The sequence below is a fragment of the Callithrix jacchus genome, chromosome 17, assembly GCF_049354715.1.
Source record: "Callithrix jacchus isolate 240 chromosome 17, calJac240_pri, whole genome shotgun sequence".
Classification (NCBI taxonomy): Eukaryota; Metazoa; Chordata; class Mammalia; order Primates; family Cebidae; genus Callithrix; species Callithrix jacchus.
The window spans coordinates 17372600-17394148 of record NC_133518.1 but is presented as its reverse complement, the minus strand read 5'-3'; the positions used below and the strand labels follow the sequence as shown (position 1 = coordinate 17394148).

The 21549-nt window shown below is 42.6% G+C and overlaps 1 protein-coding gene across 4 annotated transcripts in view; it reads right to left on the bottom strand.

Annotated features, from left to right (window-relative positions):
- MECOM (MDS1 and EVI1 complex locus) overlaps positions 1–19547 on the bottom strand; it is a 584109-nt gene extending 564562 nt beyond the window's left edge. For all 4 annotated transcript variants that reach the window (XM_008983493.5, XM_002759402.6, XM_008983496.4 and 1 more), the window contains exon 1: positions 19198–19547. In XM_008983493.5, the coding sequence (XP_008981741.1) occupies positions 19198–19234 (37 nt within the window). In that variant the 5' untranslated portion in view covers positions 19235–19547. The remainder of the gene's footprint in view (positions 1–19197) is intronic.
- Positions 19548–21549: the final 2002 nt, after the last annotated feature.

Below are 21549 nucleotides of genomic sequence, written 5' to 3'. Positions count from 1 at the left end.
TGCTTATTCTCAAAACAGAAGGTTCATAAGAGAAAATTATGTCACTTATGAAATTACTAAAAGAAACCTTCATCCAAAATCATTCACCAAGTGGAAGCTTCAAAAACATTAACTGAGGGCACCATGAAAACTCTGCCCTGACCTAGGGCCTTCATCTCCACTGGGTTCTGAATATTGGGTCCAACTTTTAGAATACAGCTTCCTATTTTATCTCAGTGGGATTTAAACACTCTATAGCAGAAACTATTTTATTACCACAGTGAAAATGAACTGAATAATTTCTATGTAGTGAAAAAGATGTCTCTCAACTAGAAATGCTCAACTTACATTAAACAAGTCACAAAACTGCCTCTGATAGCAACAAATATATGCAGCCCAGCAGCTAAGAAATAGGTAAGCCAGCCTTTTCTCACCAGTTTCACCCCTCCTGTATGTGTTGCCTAGAAAGACTTCCCCTCATCTTCCTTCTTTCAAGCCTCAACTGTAGAATAGAATTATTCCATTTTCTTTAGTTTACCATATTGTATGCTATAAAACTCCTCTTGCACTTACGGTGCAAGTACTCTCACACTATAACTTATGGTGCAAGATTAAAATACATAGATTATCTCAAATAGTTATGATTCCAAAGCCCCGCTCCTGAGGCTAGAAAACTGTACTCTCAGTTCGGTTCCTGCTGTCTTATTTATTTATTTATTTATTTATTTATTTATTTATTTATTTATTGAGACAGGTCTCACTCTGTCACCCAGGCTGGACTGCAGTGGCATGATCTTGGCTCACTCCAACCTCCACTCCCCGCTCTCCCGGGTTCAAGTGATTCTCCTCTATCAGCCTCCCAAGTAGCTGGGATTACAGGTGCATGCCACCACACCTGGCTGATTTTTGTATTTTTAGTATTTTTTTGTATTTTTGGTAGAGACAGGGTTTTTCCATGCTGACCAGGCTGATCTTGAACTCCTGACCTCAGGGAATCCGCCTGACTCGGCCTCCCAAAGTGCTGGGATTACAGGTGTGAGCCACCTCCCTCAGCCCCTGCCATTTTCTATTTCATATTCATCTTAAACTGGCATTATAATGTTTAAAACTCCAAACTCTCATAAAAACCTGGCTTTAATTTCTCTTTTCCACAATTGCACCATCATATTCCTTTACACTTGGTTCAAAGGAAATTCTAAAAATTATAAAACTCAAGTGATCCTTTCTGGGAAATGAAACAAAGGGGCAATTAGATTAAACAGCATTGAAATAAGCTGCAGAATCCAAATGAAATCTCTCAGAGGTTTTGTGCAATGTCGTTAATACTTTTTAAACAAACTGTTAAAACTAAAGCGAAGGAGGGGGGCCTTCAGGTGTCCAAAGATACACACCTGCACACATTTTATAAATACACACTCATGCCTCTTTACTGACTTAGTCCTCTCTTTGAGTAAGGCCATTCTTTACCATAGGTACACACAAATGGCTGTGTTTCTCAACAGGGGCTGTTTCTGTGTCCATCCCACTAAGCTCAGCTAAACCTCTGGAACCATTAGGCACACAGACCAAATGTACACTCAGGTGCAACTGAACATACCTATGCTGTCCAACAACAACAAATGAGATTGTTTAATGAATGTTCATGTATATGGAAGTATGTGACTGATAGCATTGATTAAAACCAACTAAGCATAAGGAACTGGCGTTCAATATCTAAACTTCCTAAAATATAGCCCGATCCCACCCTAAAACCTAATATCCTGCTTTTTAACATTTCTGAGTAGACAGATATATTTTTTTTCTGGTTTCCCTACATACCTTCTCTAGAATTCCCATTGCTCTCTCTCTTTGCATGGGAAGGTTGGCAGAAACATTTATGCCTGGAATTCTGGAAAATCAAAAGACAAAAGTGGCTAGCAATAGTAAAGCACCTACTGATTCTGTCTCTGTTTGGATTGCTTTCCTTGTTGTTTAATCTAAAGAAACATTATTGTCTTCTTAGAAATGGCCAGATCAAAATGGTCAAAAACATATCAGAGCTTCTGGATTCTTCAGAAATCATCCACCACCCGTGATGAAGTTTCCCCACCAATGGCCTTTCACAACTGAGAATCTCTCATCTATTGCTGCTACAAAGGCCAGAAATCATTGGCAGAAAGCAAGATCATTAACCAGGTTTAAAGACAATGCTATGCCTGTAAAAACTGAAAGCAAGCCATACATGAAAAAATATATAATTCTGGAAGTAGCCCCCAATTGTAGCATTTAGAAATAGCCCTATCTCCCTATTGTTTAATCAAAATGACCTCCTTCCTCCCTGTTTCTCATGTCCAGGACTCACATTGCTCTCCACTGCCTGAGTCCCATCCCCAGAGACTCTGATTTAATTGGATTGGGATGGATAGTATTTTTAAGCATTCCAACTGATTCAATGCAGCCATATTTAAAAGTCACTGTCTCTTCTCTTAACTTGTCCACTGCCCTTTTCTTAAAAAGAAAAAGAAAGAAAGAACTAGATCTGAGAGTTCATTAGGCTTCCCTTATCTAAATTCTACAGGTTATTCAATTAAGTAACTACTCAAATGCTTTGTCGCAGGCCCAAGTCATTTGAATATTAAAACAAAATTGAGGATAAGTGAACAGGACTTGGTTTCAGATGTTGTACCAACAAAAAAAAATTACAAAGTTGTAGCTAGCTTTCCTTGCCTTGCAAATATTCCGGTGAGCTTGGGCAAGTTTACTGTCACAATACATTGTTTAGGAAATGAAAATCTGAATCTAGCACCATCTGTTCACTAGTAAATGATAAGGTATAATTAGCTTGTGATGTCAAGCAATGAAGTAGTGAAGTATGTCTAAGTCATTCATTCAGCCGAGATGTTTGGAGTTAGCTACATAAAACTAAAACCATAAGGTGATAGAAAATCACAATGCAGATAACTTGAGGAAGAAAACGAGAGATGAAGTAATGACCAGCTCCTGTCATAAAAAGATCTCTCATTTTAAATTACAGCAAAATTCCTCTTTACTAACAGTTGTTTGAAATCATTTCTTTGAGTTAAAGGGTCTTTTAACCAAGTCTTACTACCTTTTATGAGTTTGAGAATGCCCAGACAATGTAACGTTCTACTTCTATTTCTGTATTTAAAAAAAATAAGGCAGTGGCTTATTCATTCAGATTAAGTTCTTGGACTTTATTGTAAAACAGATCAAGGTTTGGATCTGGCTCTGCACTTAAAGCTGAGAGGCTTCGAGCAAAGAACAAACATGTCTCCAGGGTGCTCATCTTTAAGCTAAGAAAAGAATATCCTCCACTTCATAGAGATGTGAGGATTAACCACAATAATGCATGAACACTCAACAAACTTGACTGGTGTTATTACTTATTGTTGCTATTATTAATTATCTCCATTTTATAGATGATGACATTGAGGTACAGAGAGGTAAATAGCCAGCCCATGCCCACATAACTAGGTAGTGACAGAGCCAAGATGCCAACCTAAATAATGTGGCTCCAGAGTCTACATTCTTAATACTATCTTAGCGTTTTTAATATTCTGTAATTTCTAGAGTTTGTAATAAGAAATTCTAAGTGTGTATTAAATTCACATAGCAGCTGCCAGATATCTCAGTGCCAAAAAAAAAAAAAACTTTACACAGCTTTTTGCAGCTGATAAAAACTTACCCATGTAGCATCTTACGTTATTATTACTGGTCTGAAAGAACCCAAAGCAGAGGTAATTAGTGTTCCAATCTTATACTCGAGGACACTGAGGCTCAGAGGCTTAATGCCCTGCAGAAGGATACCACACTGATGAGTAGCAAACTTGAGACTCAAACCCCTTCATCCTGACTTCCCAGTCAGCATTATCCACCAAAAAATGTGTTCACAATACCCAAAGTATGCTGAACTTTTGAGATGATCACACCTGAGAAAAAATAAACAAGTCCCTATCTTCAAGGCGGGTAGGGCTCAAAACACCACAGAGAGCATTTTCCTCTTAGGAAAATTATTAGGAATTATCAGGCTTCATAATGAGATCTGATGAGATGGTTGGGTAAATTACTCCAGAAGCAGTAGAAGGAAACAAACGGTTACATTTGACGTCCCAGCAATGCCAAGGATTCACTTGGAAGGTTAACTAAGATGCAGCTCATTGCACTGTGTTAGGTATCAGAGTATTTTCTCTTCTTGAAGGTTAAACCTTGGTGACTGATAATACCATCACTTGAGGGCAGGAAGAGAGAGCTGACATACAGACCATGAGGCACTTTGAAAACCCTACACATATAATGCTTGTACCTTGACATTTACCATCCTCTAATGATCCATCACCCCAGTATTTTTAGGTCAAAAAAAAAGATGATACAATGCTGTTTCATGGGTCAAACCATGTCTATGCTGGTATTTTAATACTGCAACATTACTAACGGGATACATAAATTACTCACATCTTACACATTTAGGCAAATAGGGAATTTTGCTTAAAATTTCAGACTGTGCCCAAAAGTAATGATGTTCGATGCCCTGATTTCTGTGCCAAGCCTAGTGGCTGGAATATTGGCTTGGATGCATACACACAGCTCAGCAAGATGGTTGGCAAAGACAGTTGGAAGAGAAGGCAGTGCTTTTTGTTCTTATTTCTGTTTCATGAACAACAAAATCACACGCCAGCCTGAGAGACAAGCCACTTCTGCGAGTTCATGTTAGTTTGGGAGTAACACTGTCTCCCACTGGATAAAATTGAACCTCGTAGAAAGATGCACCTTTGGAAACCACGGAGACTTCAGGGCGTTTTGATCAGATCTTTGCTCTCAGAGCTGTAAGTGGCAAGAAGCTGGAGGAATTCTTTGAGATCCTTTAAAGAGAACTTGTTCTTGAACTGTGATGGGAAAATTTGCTCTAACTGCACAAAGGATAAAATACACTAAAGCTCTTTCCATGTGAGCATGGAAAGAGTAATTCGCCCATCTGCAGACCCAAGGCTTGTATTTATATAAAGTATTTATACGCTGTGTAAATACATCCTACATCTTACTCAGTTATTACAATCAGCCTTTCCCTAACAACAGACAAATGTGATAGGCAGACTTTTCAGGAAAACACCAAGCTGACATGGTGGATCATGCCTGTAATCTCAGCACTTTGGGAGGCCGAGGCTTGCAGAACATTTGAGCACATAGGTTTGAGAGCAGCCTGGGCACCATGGTGAAACCCTGTCTCAGCTACTCTGGAGGCTGAGGCAAGAGAATCACTTGAACCCAGGAGACAGAGACTGCAGTGAGTTGAGATTGCACCATTGCACTCCAGCCTGGGCAGCAAGAGCAAAACTCTGTCTCAAAAAAAAAAAAAAAAAAATCTGGAAAAGAGGTAGACTTAGGATTCAGTATTCCAACCTCAGAAAACCGGTTTGTAGTCATGGATATTTTTGTCTCTGTTAATAAATCATTGTCAGGGATATATGTACTTCTGTCAAGTGTTGGTGTTCAATATATTCAGGAAATTGAGTATTTATAGGATTTAATTCATCATGCCTTACATATGCCAGGTACTCAATAACTATTAATTCAATTTGATTGATCTTATTTAAAAGATATGTTGAAAAATGTTAACTAGTGTAATGCCCTCATGGAACAACCTATAAACATCCACACCAAAAAAAGTATGCATTTGGAACAAATATTGTGCCAAATTAAAATAAATTGGAATTAAAATTCCAAAGTAAATTAATCCCTAAAAGATTTAGATGAATAATTTTAATTCCTTGAATGGTACCTTTTCAAATCCAATCTAAAATGTTAATATATTTGCAGTCTGATATAATCCATTGAGTTTTTATAAGTAAAATAGTTCTTCCCAGTAGAACCAAAACCCAGCTATTCCATTTTTATAACCTTCTGTGTAAAGGAATGGGCTGAACTAATTTTTTCTGAATTTTTTATATTTAATCAACTACATCATTGCCAAAGAAAACCACTTTTCAGAAGTCTCTCTATCCTGGTTTATAACTTATAATCAAAAAATGGAATTTTGCATCTAATGGGCTTTAGTGTGTAACATTATACTGTCATATTTTTTATCCTATAGTTGAGATAGTTTCCATTATAAAAATTTTCCCATAGTCTGATTACCAAGTGAAAAACATTTTCCTATAAAAATGGTATTTCCAATTCATAAGCTAGAAATTATTGTGGGTAAATTTTTAAAGAACATCAAAAAAGTTTGGTAGGTCTAGTCTCATCAGTTGGCTTTAGGTACATGTACAGCATAAGACAGTATGATAATAATGTCCCACACAAACAAGGAAATCACTTAACAACAACAAAATAAAAACCTTGAGGCCTGAAACTCTGACAACTTACTTAGCCTTATCTCACTGGGGCTACATAGATTGATTTCAGCTATAGTCTGTTCCAAGCAGCAGGAAGAAATGGAAATGGGTCATAATATGAGACCCTAAATAATCCAGTAAGTTTGAAATATCACAGATATATCACAGTGGATTTTACAAAGATATACCTTAGCTCTGGTCTAGACCCTTGATCTTCCAGGGGTAAAGATGCTTAGAAATCTGATCTGCCCTGACAGAGTAAGGCAACCCTCTCTGACCTCCCCAAAGCCCTGCTGTGCTCGTGTCTCAGAGGTCAGCACACTTCACCCTGAACTGTGAGCTTCCTTTAATTGTAGACTTCACTTTCATTTTCCTTCGGATCCTGGCTTAGGGAACTTCTCTGTCTGTTCTGTTCTGAAAACTGGAAACTATCCAAATGTCATCCATAGGGAATTGGTTCAATAAAATGTGTAAGATACAAACAATAGAGGATATTCTGCCTTTAAAAAGAATGGTTTAGATTGATACACACAGATGAAAGATCCAAGATACATTATTAAGTTTAAAAAACGAAAAAGCCCTTTATTTCTTTCTCTTGTCTGATTGCTCTGTCTAGGACCTCTAGTACTATGTTGAAGACAAGTGGGGAGAGTGGGCATCATTGTCTTGTTCCAGTTCTCAGAGAAAATGCTTTCAACTTTTCCCCATTCAATATTATGTTGGCCATGGGTTTGTCATAGATGGCTTTTACTACATTGAGGCATGTCCCTTGAATGCCGATTTTGCTGAGAGTTTTAAACATAAAGGGATGCTGGATTTTGTCAAATGCCTTTTCCACATCTGTTGAGATGCTAATGTGATTTTTGTTTTTAATTCTGTTTATGTAGTGTATCACATTTATTGACTTGCCTATGTTAAACCATCCCTGCATCCCTGGTATGAAACCCACCTGATCATGGCAGATTATCTTTCTCACATGTTGTTGAATTCAGTTCGCTACTATGTTGTTAAGGATTTTAGCATCTATGTTCATCAGGGATATCAGTCTATGGTTTTCTTTTTTGGTTACGGCATTTGCAGTGACCTGGATAAGATTGGAGATTATTATTCTAAGTGAAGTAACTCAGGAATGGAAAACCAAACATTGATGTTCTCAATGATATACGGGAGCTAAGCTATGAAAATGCAAAGGCATAAGAATGATACAATGAACTTTGGGGACTTTGGGGAAAAGGGTGGGAGGGGGGTGAGAGATAAGACTACAAATATGGTGCAGTGTATACTGCTCGGATCATGAGTGCACAAAATCTCACAAATCACCACTAAACTTACTCATGTAACTAAATACCACAAGTACCACTATAACCTATGAAGAAGAAAAAAAGAAAAAGCAAGTTGCTGTAAAAAGTTGTAATATATACAAGGGGGAAAAGTCTGCTGGAAGTCACACTAAAGGATGAATGGTGGTCATCTCCAGGCAATTTATGACCAAAAAAAAGAAAGAAAATAGCTTTCATTTTGTATCTGATACATTCTTGTCATTTAAAAAATATTGTGTATAAATTAATAAGAAAAAATATTGTTTATAAGAAAATGAAGAAAGATTGATAAAAACTTTAAGATGTTTTATAATAAACATGCAAAGGTGAATCAAGACTGAACAAATGGTTAAACCCTTGTTCAACCATTTAGAAATTTAGAAATCCATGAGCTGCTAAAATTGCATGAAAATGTTTATGTCCATGTGTATTTTCCGGAAAGAAGCTCCACACTTTGTATTGGATTCTCACAGGAGTCTGGGACCCAAAAGAAGGTCATGAACTATGACTGTAGCAAAAACCAATGGAAGGATGATTCCCTCCATTCGTTTTTACTATCATTTTATCATGAAACATTTTATTACTAATTTCATAGTTTCCAACAAAGGTAAAGTCATAAAAGCTGTGGTTTTCAGTCTTACCCTCATTTAAAGCGGTTCCTGTTGACTTAGAAGCAGTTCTAAGCACACAGCAAGAAATCACATGTGGCTGGTCTTGGTAAAAGAAAACCCCTAACAGGCACTAAAAGCCTGTAATCATTCAGGATTTGAGGTTAGTTGTCCAAGACACAAACAGTCCTATTTTCTCTATAGAGATGGTTGATTTGTGAAATGACAGACGGGGGTTAGAGGAGTGGGAAGGGGCAGAGAAGAAGTCAGTTTTGCCCTTGAATTAAGGAGACAGAGTTGAGTGAGTTGGGTTAATTTAACCAGTAAAACAAGATTCAATACCAATACATCATCTATCAACCTTAAATTAAAAGAATCTTTAATCATAAAAGCACATTTATATATACAGCAAAATTCTTAACACCATGCTCCATATTAACAAAGCATAAATATTAGGCAGTAAAACTGCCTAAATTGGTGTTAGGTTTTAGGTAAAAACTTGGCTTCTGATGACTTGTAAACTGAATATTCCCAAATCCCTAAGAATTACATGAGTCCACAGAACGTTTTACCATCTCTACCTTGAGTCCTCTGACATTCTCCAGAATCAGGTCTAGTACAGAGTTTAAGATCAATAGCAATTTGTGATTTAAGTGAGGAGTCATGGACTATACCTGCACTGGCAAAATGGAGGACATTATCGGTGAAAATTAGGAATAATACTCTACTTTCCAGATGGTTTATCACTGTCAAATAGGTCAATTGTGGATTTAGTAGACAATTGAAGTGTCAGATATCCCAGAATTCTGGTGCTGACATTACTTAAATTCACAGGTTTTGCAGGCAAAGAAACTGAAGGGGTTCACACAATCCTCCAAAGCCCATTGCTAACCACCATCACCTAATCGTATTGGTATCTGCCTTATGAAAAGCATAGTATCAGGCCCTAGACAAAACAGAATTGGGCTCTCCATGAGTCTTACAGTTGATCTAGAAAAATAAGATATACACCATGAAGACAAGTAATTTATAATAAAATGCCAAAAGGATGATAATTCCATACTCTTGGAATGAAATAACATAGGGAAGTCATATCTCCAGGAGTGATCATGAAGAAGTAGGAGTTCTAATGAAATCTCAGAGGAGTTAGATTTTGATGGTCAAGGAAGAGTATGGGTAGATTTACAAACTATGGCAACATTATGGCCAAAAGCTGGAAGGTAGAAACACAAGAGTATGCTGACAAGAGAGTGAGAGGTACAGAATGAATAAACAATGTTTAAGCTGAATGGACCTGTCCTGAGTAAGACAAGCCTGAAAAGTCAAAAAAAATGTGTTGAGCTCTATTTAAGGTATTCAAAATGCATTCATTGATCAAGTCCTCAAATGAGGTGAATACCTACAGTTCATAAGTAAGAAGACTGAGGCACAAAGTGGTTACATGGCTTGCCTTCATTTCAACCACTTAGTAAGTGGTGGAGCCAGGATTCAAACCCAGGTAAATCTAACTCCCACCCTGTACTCAGAGTCACCACATCCTCCCAGCACAAAAGTAGAGCCCCTCAATAACCAAGCTAAGGAATTTGAGACTCAGCATCAGGTAAATGCCAAGACTGGGAATGAGGTGATAACCCATTGATAATGCTTATAAGCGTGGTTCATCACTACTCAGAATCCTCCTCTAAAAGCACTCCCTTATACGATGATATTCCCAACAATGTTAGCTGATAGTGACATGTATTCACTGACAAGTCCCATGGCTACAGTATTGAGTTAGATATTGTAAATTGCTTAGTCAAATCTTTATTGGGAGAGTCCATTGTGTTGACATTCCATCACCACACCTTTCATCCTAAAGACTTAATTTTACCTGCCATTCACCTACCACTTCAGCTAGAAATACACTCATGAATATAAACAGAGCAAGATATGTTTATTTTCACATGTTCCCTGAACATATATGACCTTCTGACAAAGAAAGCCTTTCTTGTCAGATAAGACACTCATTCCTTAAGAACTAATTTCTCCATCCGAAGTTCAGGTCTTAAAAATCAGTTGGGTTCCTCAGTTGCAGATGTACAGGACATTACATCTGGACCCTTCTAGGAGGGCAGGGGTGAACTCTTCCTCTGAATACCCACAGTAGCCAAATGACTCCTCCCACTGTCTCCTAATGATTTACTGCCCAACTCGAAGCCCACAAATCAAAGAATTGGGTTTAGTGAGAAATAAGAAAGAATGGTGGCCAGTGGCTACAAGAAGGGGAGGAAATGTTTCAGTTTATTTTCTTAAGCCAATTAATGATGAAATGACATGGAGGGAAAGAAAGACACAACATGGTTGTAAAAGACTATTTTGCCAGATAAATGGCCAGATATCAGATTCTGTAATAAGTACTTCCACCTATCAAAACACAGACACACACACACACACACAGTAACTTTGGGGTGGGGAGGAAGATATAGATCTTAAAAACACAGGTAATATTCAGAAACACTTAGGGCTATCATCATAAAATGAAATTTTAAAGGAACCTTGGAAATCAATGAATCCAGACATTGCAAACCCTACAAACCATATATTACAGTCAGAGGTGTTGGGCTGGACCTGCAGAATTTTTTAAAATTAAATCAACATTTCACAAAGTAGAGAAAATTTACATAGAAACCCAGATGTGTGGCTTCTCTTAAAAAGTAGAAGACCTGGCAGCCCTGAACCCCCTTGCCCAAATGGTAACACTGAGCTGGAACTGAGAAGCTGCCACCTTTAGAGGAAGTTTGAACTGCCATTTTTCCACTGTTCCCACCACTCCCTCTTGTTCTGGAATACAAAGGCTGGGTGTCAAAGAATTAAATAAAAATAGGAGAGAGCTTAAGGCTGACACCTACCTTGCTTCACTCATTTATGGTACCTGCAAATTTACAAGCGCTGCTCTAGTCCAATCCCTTCATTTAGAGAGGAGCAACTCAGCCACAGTAGTAAAGTGACTTACAAATTCATTCCATTAAAAGTCAGATTTTTATTCAGGAGAGATTATTGTCTAATGACAACTAGAGAGTACGCAAAACTAAATTTGGGATACGTGGCTTACACAGTGCCAACATCTGTGGAGAAAAGTTGAAACCTCAATCATTTTATTTACACATCCCCCTCACCCCCACTCCAAGTAAAGGGCATAGGAAGATGCTCAAGTTTTTAAAATAAATTTACTGACTAGTTTGGCTTGGTATGGACTGTTTTAATGTGCCCAAATTTTAGATATGACTTCCCTTCATTCTGAGGGCATAATTTATTGAGAAGACATACAAAATGCTTACTAAAGGCATGCGAATATTTCTAAGAATGAAACTAGATAAAAACATTGACCAGGATGGAAAAAGGGATGTTTCTTCTTCAGAAAATTTAACTGATAAATTATAAGAAAACTGAAACTAAGATTTATTGATTGATTGCATGTGCCTTAGGTACTTCGCACACATTTTACCAATTAACCCTCAGGGCAGCCCAAGGAGGGCAGTATTATTACTCTGGCTTCACAAGTAAAGATGTTAGGCCTCAGGGGCATCCAAGAACTCCACGAGATCCCTATGCAATCAAAGATCATGCCCAGATTCAAACGGTGATGTGCACGTTTGTGACGCTTGCGAGTGCAGGGAGTGTAGTTTGCCCGTGCACTGGACCTAGCACATTGATATTTGTTGTGTATGCCTGCCCACTGCCAAAGCCCAAAAACTGCCAGGTACAAGGACTTTCATTCATAAATGTCATCATCTGAACAACCTTGACATATATAATGAATTCATTTAGGCAGGTTCTTGAACAAGGTTAAGGAAACGTTGGTTCTTTTTGTTCTGTAGTTAATGACCCCTACACACGTTTACTAAGATAATAAGATCTCTTCTCTAAATAAATGTATCCTTTAGAATTGTTATAAAAGTCAGTAGTCAAGAATTTGGCTGAATATACAAGCCAAAAGCATGTTTGCTAATGAACAAGAATAATAACTAAAATAAAAATAAAAATTAATTTAAGAATGAGCGCTTTTGAAAAGTCAGGAATTTGATTAAAAATTCCGTTCCCTTTTTTCTATAATGAAACAGTTCTTTAAGCACAAAACAGCCTTTATAATAATGCTGAAGAGTATGGTTCCAAGCAAAACACTCCCCCATTTTAATCACGGCTATTATTTTTGAAAATGAAAATGGCTGAGGTCATTGTAATCTATTTAAGGTTTGCATGGGTTGATGGTATTTTTGTCTTGGCTTTGAGTTCTCCACATTACCCACTAAATGTTACGGGTTTTGCTGTGTGCCCTTTCAAATCCCATTCTTACTAATAACATTGTACTTTATATACATAAATTAGAGTAAATTCTTTCTTTCCGAACAACTTCAGATGGGGTCCACACTTTCAAAAGGACTAGAATTTGCCTTAAAAAAAAATCAGTGTGTACTTCTTAGAGCAACTATGTTTCTATATGTATAAAAATGCTGAGTAATTAGTAAAACCATAAGACTTGTGGTTTTTTACACCAAAGTGAAATATGAGGATATCTGTATATTTACTCCTTCCAACTTTCAAGGAAAATACACAGATAAAAAATGACTAGAAATAAAACCTTCCGGGCAGAGTTCTAGACCTACTGATATCAATAGGAGAGGGGGTCTGTATTCAGACAGCCATTTAGGACACTAAGGCTCTCTGTCCCCGTAGACCTAGTAGACAACATTATCAAATATCTAAATACAGTAAAGTTTACAGTCAAGTCTCCTTTTAGATGCAGTTAATATTTCACTGAGTTTCTGAACTTAGTTGGCGTGTTTATTATAATTCACTATCAGGTCACACAGAACAGCCCATGATCCCTCTAAGTAGCCCCTACACAGCCACACAGAAGAGAATGGCTTCACAATACATACAAATTGTGGAGATCTGGCTATTAAAATGCCTTAAGATCTGTTTGTTTATTTTTTTAAATCAACTTGCAAGGCCAATGTAATAAGATGCTGTAGCTTTTATGAAAGAGGTGAAATAATTTTAAACACAGACACACAATGAGTTTATTTATTTAGAAACTTGTTAAATAGAGTCTGGGAATTCAAATATTCAATGTTGACATTGTACAGAACTGGCAAGAAGCCAAAACCCAGTCTCCAGAGGGACCCATTGGACAAGGAATTCAGGCCTTTCTCTCCTCCCACTTGAGCTAAATAGGTAGAAGCCATTAGTTATACCCACAGCAATATCTGAACCACACTCAAATAAGCTGCCCCAGCCAGGGCACTTCAAAGGAGGCTAAGTGTGTTTAGTTTTTTAGTGCTGAACTAGAGCAATATGTCACACTTTTGAAAGGGTTTTGTAAACAGTTTCTTCCCTATGTAGAGACATCTCTGAAGTTTCTTGTATGGCATGTAGTAAGCAAAGGTAATTAACAAGGATTATACTTTTTTCATTTCCTGGAGGGGATAGGGAGGATAATACCAATCTGTGCAAACTAAGGATCTGGAAGAAGTACACTGTTTCTCTCTTCCTGTCTCCTTCTCTGCTTTTCTGATCGATTTGTCTGTCTCCTCTTTATCCTCTTCCTCACACTTGTTCTCACTATCCAGCCAATTTCCTTGAAAATTCTCTGGTAAACTCCGAAGGCCAGAAGAATGGGAAGGGGGAAATCTAATAAGACCGTGGCTAGTGGAGTGGGGAAGTAGGAAGGGAACTAATGATGTATCCCGGGCCGCCCAAGAGAAAAAAAAAAAAAAGCAGACCCCACAGACTATTTCAGAAAATGCCTAGACAGCGGCTTCCAGTGGAGGAAGGGTTAACTGTCACTCCAGAAAAATGTGCCTGGCATCATCAGAGTGTGACTGTTTCCTCCCGCCCCATCTCTCCCCCAAACCCTCTCTCCATTGCCCTATGAGGCTGGGAAGAAGCTTATCCCAACCGGGAGAGTCAATGAGTAAGTGTGTGCCTGCCTTCTGCACAAGAGTGTTCCTTGTTTTCCTGAAGCCAAGACCTGTGTGGGTGTGCACGCGCATGTGGGTGTGAGTTTACACTGTTAATGTAAACCCGGCTCCGGGGGAAGCAGCGCGCCAGGCACGCAGCCCCTTTGAGACTGGAGAGGGGAAGAAGAGTTCTGGCCAAAGCTTGGGGCCCTGAGCTGAGCAGCCTGAGGAGCAAGATAAAGGGGAGCCCCGGAGTGAGCACTGCCTCCCACTTCACTGGAGCATCCCCGCCCCACCCCCATGTCCATCTGGGGCTACTTCCCCAGCACCAGGAGGCTTTGAGATGAGAGGTGGGAGGGTGTGCTCAGCTCCTGGGAACAAGGCTCTGGGTGCCTTGGGAACAGGGAAAGCGCTGGTGGCCAGAAGATGACAAGTCAAGTTTCTCCATCTCACCGCCGGCTTCTAGCCGAGGCGATGCGCAGGGGGGTGCCGGGAGAGACGGGGGCGAGCCGGGCTGGTCGTGGGCAACTCCTCTGCTTTCTCTTGTCCTCCTAGCCTGGGGAGGACAAAGCCAGGCGTCCTCCCTTCCTGCCCCAGGTCACGACTGCAGCCTAGGATAACCTGGCCCCAACTTACAAAAATAAAATAAACTCCCAAGCAGTAATATGTTTAAAGAGAAATTGCTTACAATTCCTTACCTTCAACTTCAAAAAAAGAAAAAGAAAGGGAAGGAAGGAAGGAAGGAGAAGGAAGAAAGAAAGAAAGAAAGAAAGAAAGAAAGAAAGAAAGGGAAAGAAAGAAAGAAAGAAAAATTTGTAGAATGACATGTTAATTTCTAGTGGATAACTTGTCCTACGTGTTGAACGTCTGTCCCTGCAGGAAGCTGGCCCCAGGGCCCAGGGGAGGCCTTGGCTCAGAAAGCCTGAGAGCTGGGCTACTCACTCACACTCATACACACACTCACATGCACTCCACAGCCAAGACCTGCGACTCTGCAGTCCCTACAAATTAAAAAAAAAAAAAAAAAGAAGCCTTGCTTTTTAGCCTTTCTGCCTCTACAGCTAATGAATCGTTCCCTTCCACAGTGTTGGAGATGAGGGAAGAATGAAAAGCGTAATTAACCTTCCCCTAAACACAGATTTTTTTTCTTTTTTTGGCAAAACACATCAAAATACTGCAAGAAGACTGTGCTCCAAGTGCCAAATGCAATAAAGAAGCCCTAAGCCGGGGTAGTGGTCAAGTAATGGCAAATAAACCGCCTTCCTAGAAGGGGCCTCGGCCTCCGTTGGGAGAAAGATTTTCCTCCTCAAAAGCAATCTGAAATAAACAAATGAATGTATTTTTTTTTTTAAACAAAGCTCTGTTTTAATCTGAGTTTCTTAAGGATGAAGGAAAACCCAAGTAGGTGGGCATACAGAGAGTGAATGCCTGAATCTGGGCGCTGCGTTTGTTGTTGGGGATTTGTTTTGCTTTGTTATCTTAGGTACTGGACTGCTAAGGTGAGTAGTTTAAGGACCAGAGAAAGGGTCGGCATCTACCTTTGCTACTTCAGAGCCTGTTTTTAAACAGAGAGCCAGTGAAGGAGTAACAAGTGCCCCCCTCGCCGCGGTCTTGCTAATCGCAATGCCTTTTGCCACTTTACGAGACTTCTGGGGGGCCGGTAGCTAAGGGAGTTACTGGATGCAACTCGTTCTCTGCTGTGACTGAATTCCTGTGCGTTGTCACTTTGGGGAAGTAAGGTGAGGGTGACTTCGGTGTTTCTGGCTCTAGACGTGCTGGGCAGACCCAACCTGCGCTCCCTTTCTATCCATCAGGACCATAGCAACTGGCATTTCTGGCACGGCCCAGGTGCTATCCTAGCTGCCCAAGAGAAAGACTGGAAAGTCTCCCCGCGCTGCCAGAGTCGGCTTGGCTTTTAGTTTTCTTTTCTTAAAGATGGAAATAAAATTCAGGGGCGTTCGGCACTACAAATGTCAATCTTCCTGCTTTTCCTTTTATTTTTAATTAATTTTTTTAATCTTCTCAAATGATTTACAACGAATTTATCAGTTTCAACTCTTGTATAGAAAAGGAACCCTGCAAGTTGGAACTTGGGCTGTGCATTCAATCTCCGTGTAGAATCAGTGGGTATTTTCAGGGTCTGTGGTCTCTGGTCTAGGTCCATGGGCTCCTGTACTGTAGCCAAGACCAAATCAGGACTTAAGACCACCAAAGAAATTTACAAAAGACAAAAAGAACAACAAGCTATGGAGAAAACAACTATTTATATGTAATTTGTTTCCATTGTAATGTTTTCTCTTGCCACAATAAAGATAGATTTGTTTTTTACAGTATTGTGGTCACAATGCCCCTTCTAAACCCAGAAAAAGAAAAACTGGTGCAGAACAGTGAAGTTTTCGTTGGATGATTGCACCGCAGGGGTCACCAACCATCTCCGCCGTGCGCTACTCGGGGTAAGGAAATCGCGCTTTAAAATACAAAAAAATCTGTAGTTTTACTATGATTTCCTTTATTACCCAGATTGCAACTAAAAAAATGAAAAGGAGCGCTTCTGTCTGAGAAAGGCAGCAGCGGTAGCAACAGCTGGAGCAGTGCAAGCGGCAATCTGAGGCTCAGTAAAAGTTTGTAAGAGTTGAGATCTAGCTATCAGAAAGCGGCAGCGGCATCCTTAGAGACCCTGGGGACAAAATAAATGGGTCTCCCACCAGTTGAATGACAAGCATCAGATCGGAAACGAGGCTCAGTTTCTGAATGTTGAGTGTACTGTGCGTGCGGGAATACTTTAAGACGGCAGCATACGGCTTGCTTGACAATTACAATAGTTGAAAAAGTTGCTCAAGAAAAATTCGAAGGGATTTGTGTTCTGCTTTCACTTCGGAAGATACCCGGCAGGGAGTTGCGGCGCGAAGCCTTAGGCTTTCATTTCACAACTTAGACATGGTTGAAAAGGGCTACCCACCCCCACCCACCACCCCACTCCCGCCAACTCCCCCCCAACACACACACGCTCGCTCTCTCCCAACCTTTAGTCCAAATCGAAGCCTGCGAACCTCAAGTATATGTACATTTATTTCCCTTCAGATGAAAATAAAGACATCGGCCTCATTTAAAACCAAACAGGGAAAACAGTTTCACTGGCGCCCTTTGACACTGTAGCAGCGAGTGCAATCAACAATACCCAAAAGAGAAACAGATGGACTGATGACCCAAAGAGCCCTGTATTTGGGTTGGTTTCTGAGACCCAGAGGAAAGGAAATGTATCCGGGAGTGTATGAGTGCTTGGGTGAGGACTGGACAAAGCACTGGAAAGGCGCCTGGGATAACAGCATCTCGCCGGGCTACACAGCCAACTCCACTGCCAGCGAAGCGGAGCCTGCCGAGGTGCTGCCGCCTTGCCGGGCTGCTGCAGGGACGCGGCAAGCAGGGAAGCGTGGATACTATACCTACTGTGCTCGGTTCTACTGTGCGAGGGACGCGCGGATTTCACTAGGGAGAAGCATCCCACCCACCTCCCATCTCATTTCTCCGTTCCGTAAGCAACACAATTAGAGTTCTGTTTTCGGCGAGTGCGAGTGTGGAAGAGGGAACGGCGGCCTGTCCACTCCCGAGGCAGCTCCAGCCCCGCGTCTTGACACCTCAAGCAGGAGCGCTCGGAGCTGCTCCGGAGCTCGGCGCCGCTGAGTCCCCTTCAACTCCAAGTAGAAGCATTTGGACAAACGCAGCCCTGTCGCCTACAGTCCTGGCAGAGCATCACACTTTGTGGGACAGTGTGGGCCCCGCCGGCAAAGCGAGGCGAGTCATCCAACACTTTTGCTGTAAGAGTGGGGGATGGGATTCCCACCGCCCCCGCCCCAAACCCATTCGCCCACATCCCGGCAGACCAAGGCCGCTCTGCGCCAGGCAGGCAGGGGGCGCCGAGGAGGGTTATTGACCCTGGACCCAGGCTGCATCCAGACGAAGCGCGCGGGAGCCTGTCCTGCGCGCTCTCCACGGCCCAACGCTCGGGCAGCCCGCCCCCTGGGGGTTGCTCGGCGCCCAGCCAGCCCGAGGTGCGCGGGTCGCAGCGCGCCCTCTCCGCCTCCTGTTCCTAGGCTGCCGCCTCTGGCTGCTTGCCCTCCACTCCCAGCTCTCCGAGCACTCGCTGGGCCCCTTCTCTCCCCACCTCCGAGCACTCGCTGGGCCTCTTCTCTCCCAAACTGCGCGTGGCTCTGTGGAGCCGGAGGCTCTACTCTCCCGTGCCCCCCGCACCCACCCCGCAATTACAGCCCCCACCTTGGTGTCCCCCACTCCCCGGCGCAGTCCTCCCAGCGCAGCGCGGGAGAGCGTGGCCGAGCGCACAGCGCCCACTACCGCAGCCGCGGCTCCGCGCAGCCCACCCGCCTGCCCGCCCGCCCGTGCAACTTCCAGCGACCGCCTCGCAACTTTTCCCAACTCCACCACCGCCGCCCGCCGCCGCCGCCCGCCGCCGCCGCCACTGTGGCTCCCTCTGAGTCTGCTACCCTACCCAAACCACCCCAGAAACAAACCGAGGCTCGAACAGGCTCCCTTCTCTTGCCCGCCCCCCCATCCCCCGCGCCCTCCTCCTCCCACACCCGGGACTAGCTGGTTGGCCAGAGGCGGCTCTCCCCCGCCTGGGGGGAAGGAGAGGGGAGGGGGAGACTTTCTCTTCTCCTCTTCCCCCCCATCCACCCCTTCGCGCTCACTCTCGCGCTCTCTCCTCCCTCCCACCCCTAGCCTTTGCTGCCCCCACCCCCACCCCCACCCCGGGGTTGCCACAGCTGGTCGGCGCGCGGGGGTGAGGGCTGCCCAGGCTCCTCCGGCGCCCAACCCGGGAGCGAGAGCGCGGGCGACCGAGCGCAGAGGCTGGGACCGGCAGGTTGCTGGGGCTGCGCTGCGCCTGCCCTCCACCCTGGGCCCCGGCGCGAGAGGCAGCCGGCGCTCCCTCCCGGAGCGCTGGAGACAGATATGCAAGATGGCAGAGGAGGGGGAAAAGCCAATAGAAAAGGGATATTGCACCTACTTGTGGCCAGCTTCCTTGCCCTGCCTTTGGATCTCATGCTGTGCCCAGTCCTGCAGCCGCTGGTGTGTGGTTGGGGCTTTTTTTTCTTGGATCTTTTCCTTCTTTTGCTCTCCCTCTCGCTCCCTCCCTCTCTCTCCTGTTCCTCTCTCTCTCTCTCTCTCTCTCTCTCTCTCTCTCTCTCTCCCGTGTTTCTCACTCTCCCTCTCCCACACACTCACTCTCTGTCTTTTCTTCTTTCACTCTCTCCCTCCCTCTCTCCCTTTCTCTCAATCCACACTCGCTATCTCTCTAGCATTGTCAGTTTGGACACCTTCGCACATGCGCGCTAGACGCCCCTCCAACATCTCAGCGCCGCCAAAAAAAGTTTGGAGCGATTTATCACTTTGATTTGGAGATCTTGTCAGATGGCAATCGCCGAGGAGGCGGAGAAAGGGAGCCGCGGGGAGGGCGGCGGGGGGCGGGGAACGAACGCCGGGAGCCGGAGGGGAGCAGACACCTCGCCCAAAAAAAGGGGAGGGGGGAATTGAAAAGGCTTGGGCAGAGAATTGATTCCTTGTTAGAATCACCAATAAGCTTGTATTATGATTATTGTTATTGTTTTTCCCACCCATTTTTCTATACCATCCATGAGCTTAGAAAGAAGTGAAGGGGAAAAAAAACTTTAAAAAAAATTTTTTAACCCTCCTCCTATTAAAGAACTAAAAGGGCTGGACCTTCGGCTAATATCCAGGAGAAAAGTGAGAATCATCCTGAACTTGAGAAATCTGCTGCCGCTGCTCCTGCTACTGAAGCTATTGCGGCTTCCGCTTTCAGAGTTGTAAGCAGAATAAATAACTGGTTTTTTCCTCGATTGGGAAAATATACCAACGCTTGCTGCCATCCTTGGGACATTTCAGTATTCTTTCCCTACCAAATAGTAATGATCACCCTTGATTCCCGAGTCCTGGCCGGCGCTGGCATTTGACATCCAAGACCTTCTGCTTTCCCAGAGGTCGGCTGTCACCTTCCGGCCTCCCCCACCGCTGCCCCGGTCGCCTCCCGGTGCAGCTCAGCCTGCCTGCCATTTTCACTCACTCGCTTAAACCTACAACCTCGGGGTCACAAGAAAGACGAGTGGGGAGGAGGGCGGATTCACACACTCTTAAAAAAAATACATTGTTGAAATTTTCTTTGATTACAGCATTTACCAATGAAGTGTCAGTCAGATATGGGAACTCCTAAAGGGGCTAGTTGTGTACAAGGCATGAATCAATCCCAACTAGGTATAGATTTTCTTTTGGTACAACCTTCTTGAATTAAACAGTTTTGTTCAATAACTTCCATGTGCTATTTATGTCCCCATTAATATCTGTTGCAAATCCTGCCAGACACCATAAAAGAAAATTACAATCTTTTCAGTCTCGGTACTGTAACAATACATTCTTGATGTTCAAGTTAAAGGAAAAGAAAAGCAGGTCCTGGGCATGAGTTTGGCAAAGACAGTGGAAGGGAAGGGGGATTACTGAGAGTGCCCAGTTGTACCTGATGGTATTTATTATCAAATCTAGTACTGTGGGTATGAGAGAGCAAATAGCAAGGTTCAGTCCCAAATGGTATCAATGGCCTGCAAATCTCTTTATTCAAGAGGATCAAAGTTCAAATAATTTGTCCTGGTTAAGGATGCCCACAATTTTTCTTTCTCCAGTGCTGTGTAATTCTGGGAGTATTTGGCTGTAAGATAGAGGTCCCTGGAGAACCAAGCTACAGGTCTCAAGGGAGACAGATGTATAAGGTTGAAATGTGAGGAAGGGAAATGGGGAGGTAAATGAGAGAATTACACAGAACGGGAGTAAAACAACTTCTAGAAAAGAAGGTGCCACACATGAGTACAAGAGAACTCTATTATCCAGTCTGAATTAAAGAGGCACCTGGGTTTTTTTCCAGATCTAGAATTCCCGTTGTTGTGTGCATAAAGGTGAGAGTGCTAACACATTTGATGTGTGCAAAAGCACCAGCCATTCCAACATTCTGTTAGGTTCCCACAGGTCTTTAACTCTAAAACTTCCCCCAAAATGTGACTCCACCAGCTTCCCTTAGTTTAGATGGAGAGGTGCCTTCCTTCTGACCAGTAAATGTCCTCCAAGGAAAAGGAGAAATGGGGCTTGAGGGCCTTTGGAAAGGGGAACAAAATCTCTAGGGAGAGAAAAACACGAGGCTGACTGGCAAGAAGTTCATAAAGCTGCTTCCGATGTGTTAGAGACTCTCTAGGGACCATCCCCTAGGCCAGGGGACTGACCAGCGGCACCTGAAGATCCCAGCTGTCAAAATCTAGAAGGTCTTTTCCCCTATCCCCACCTTCCCTTCCTGGCACCC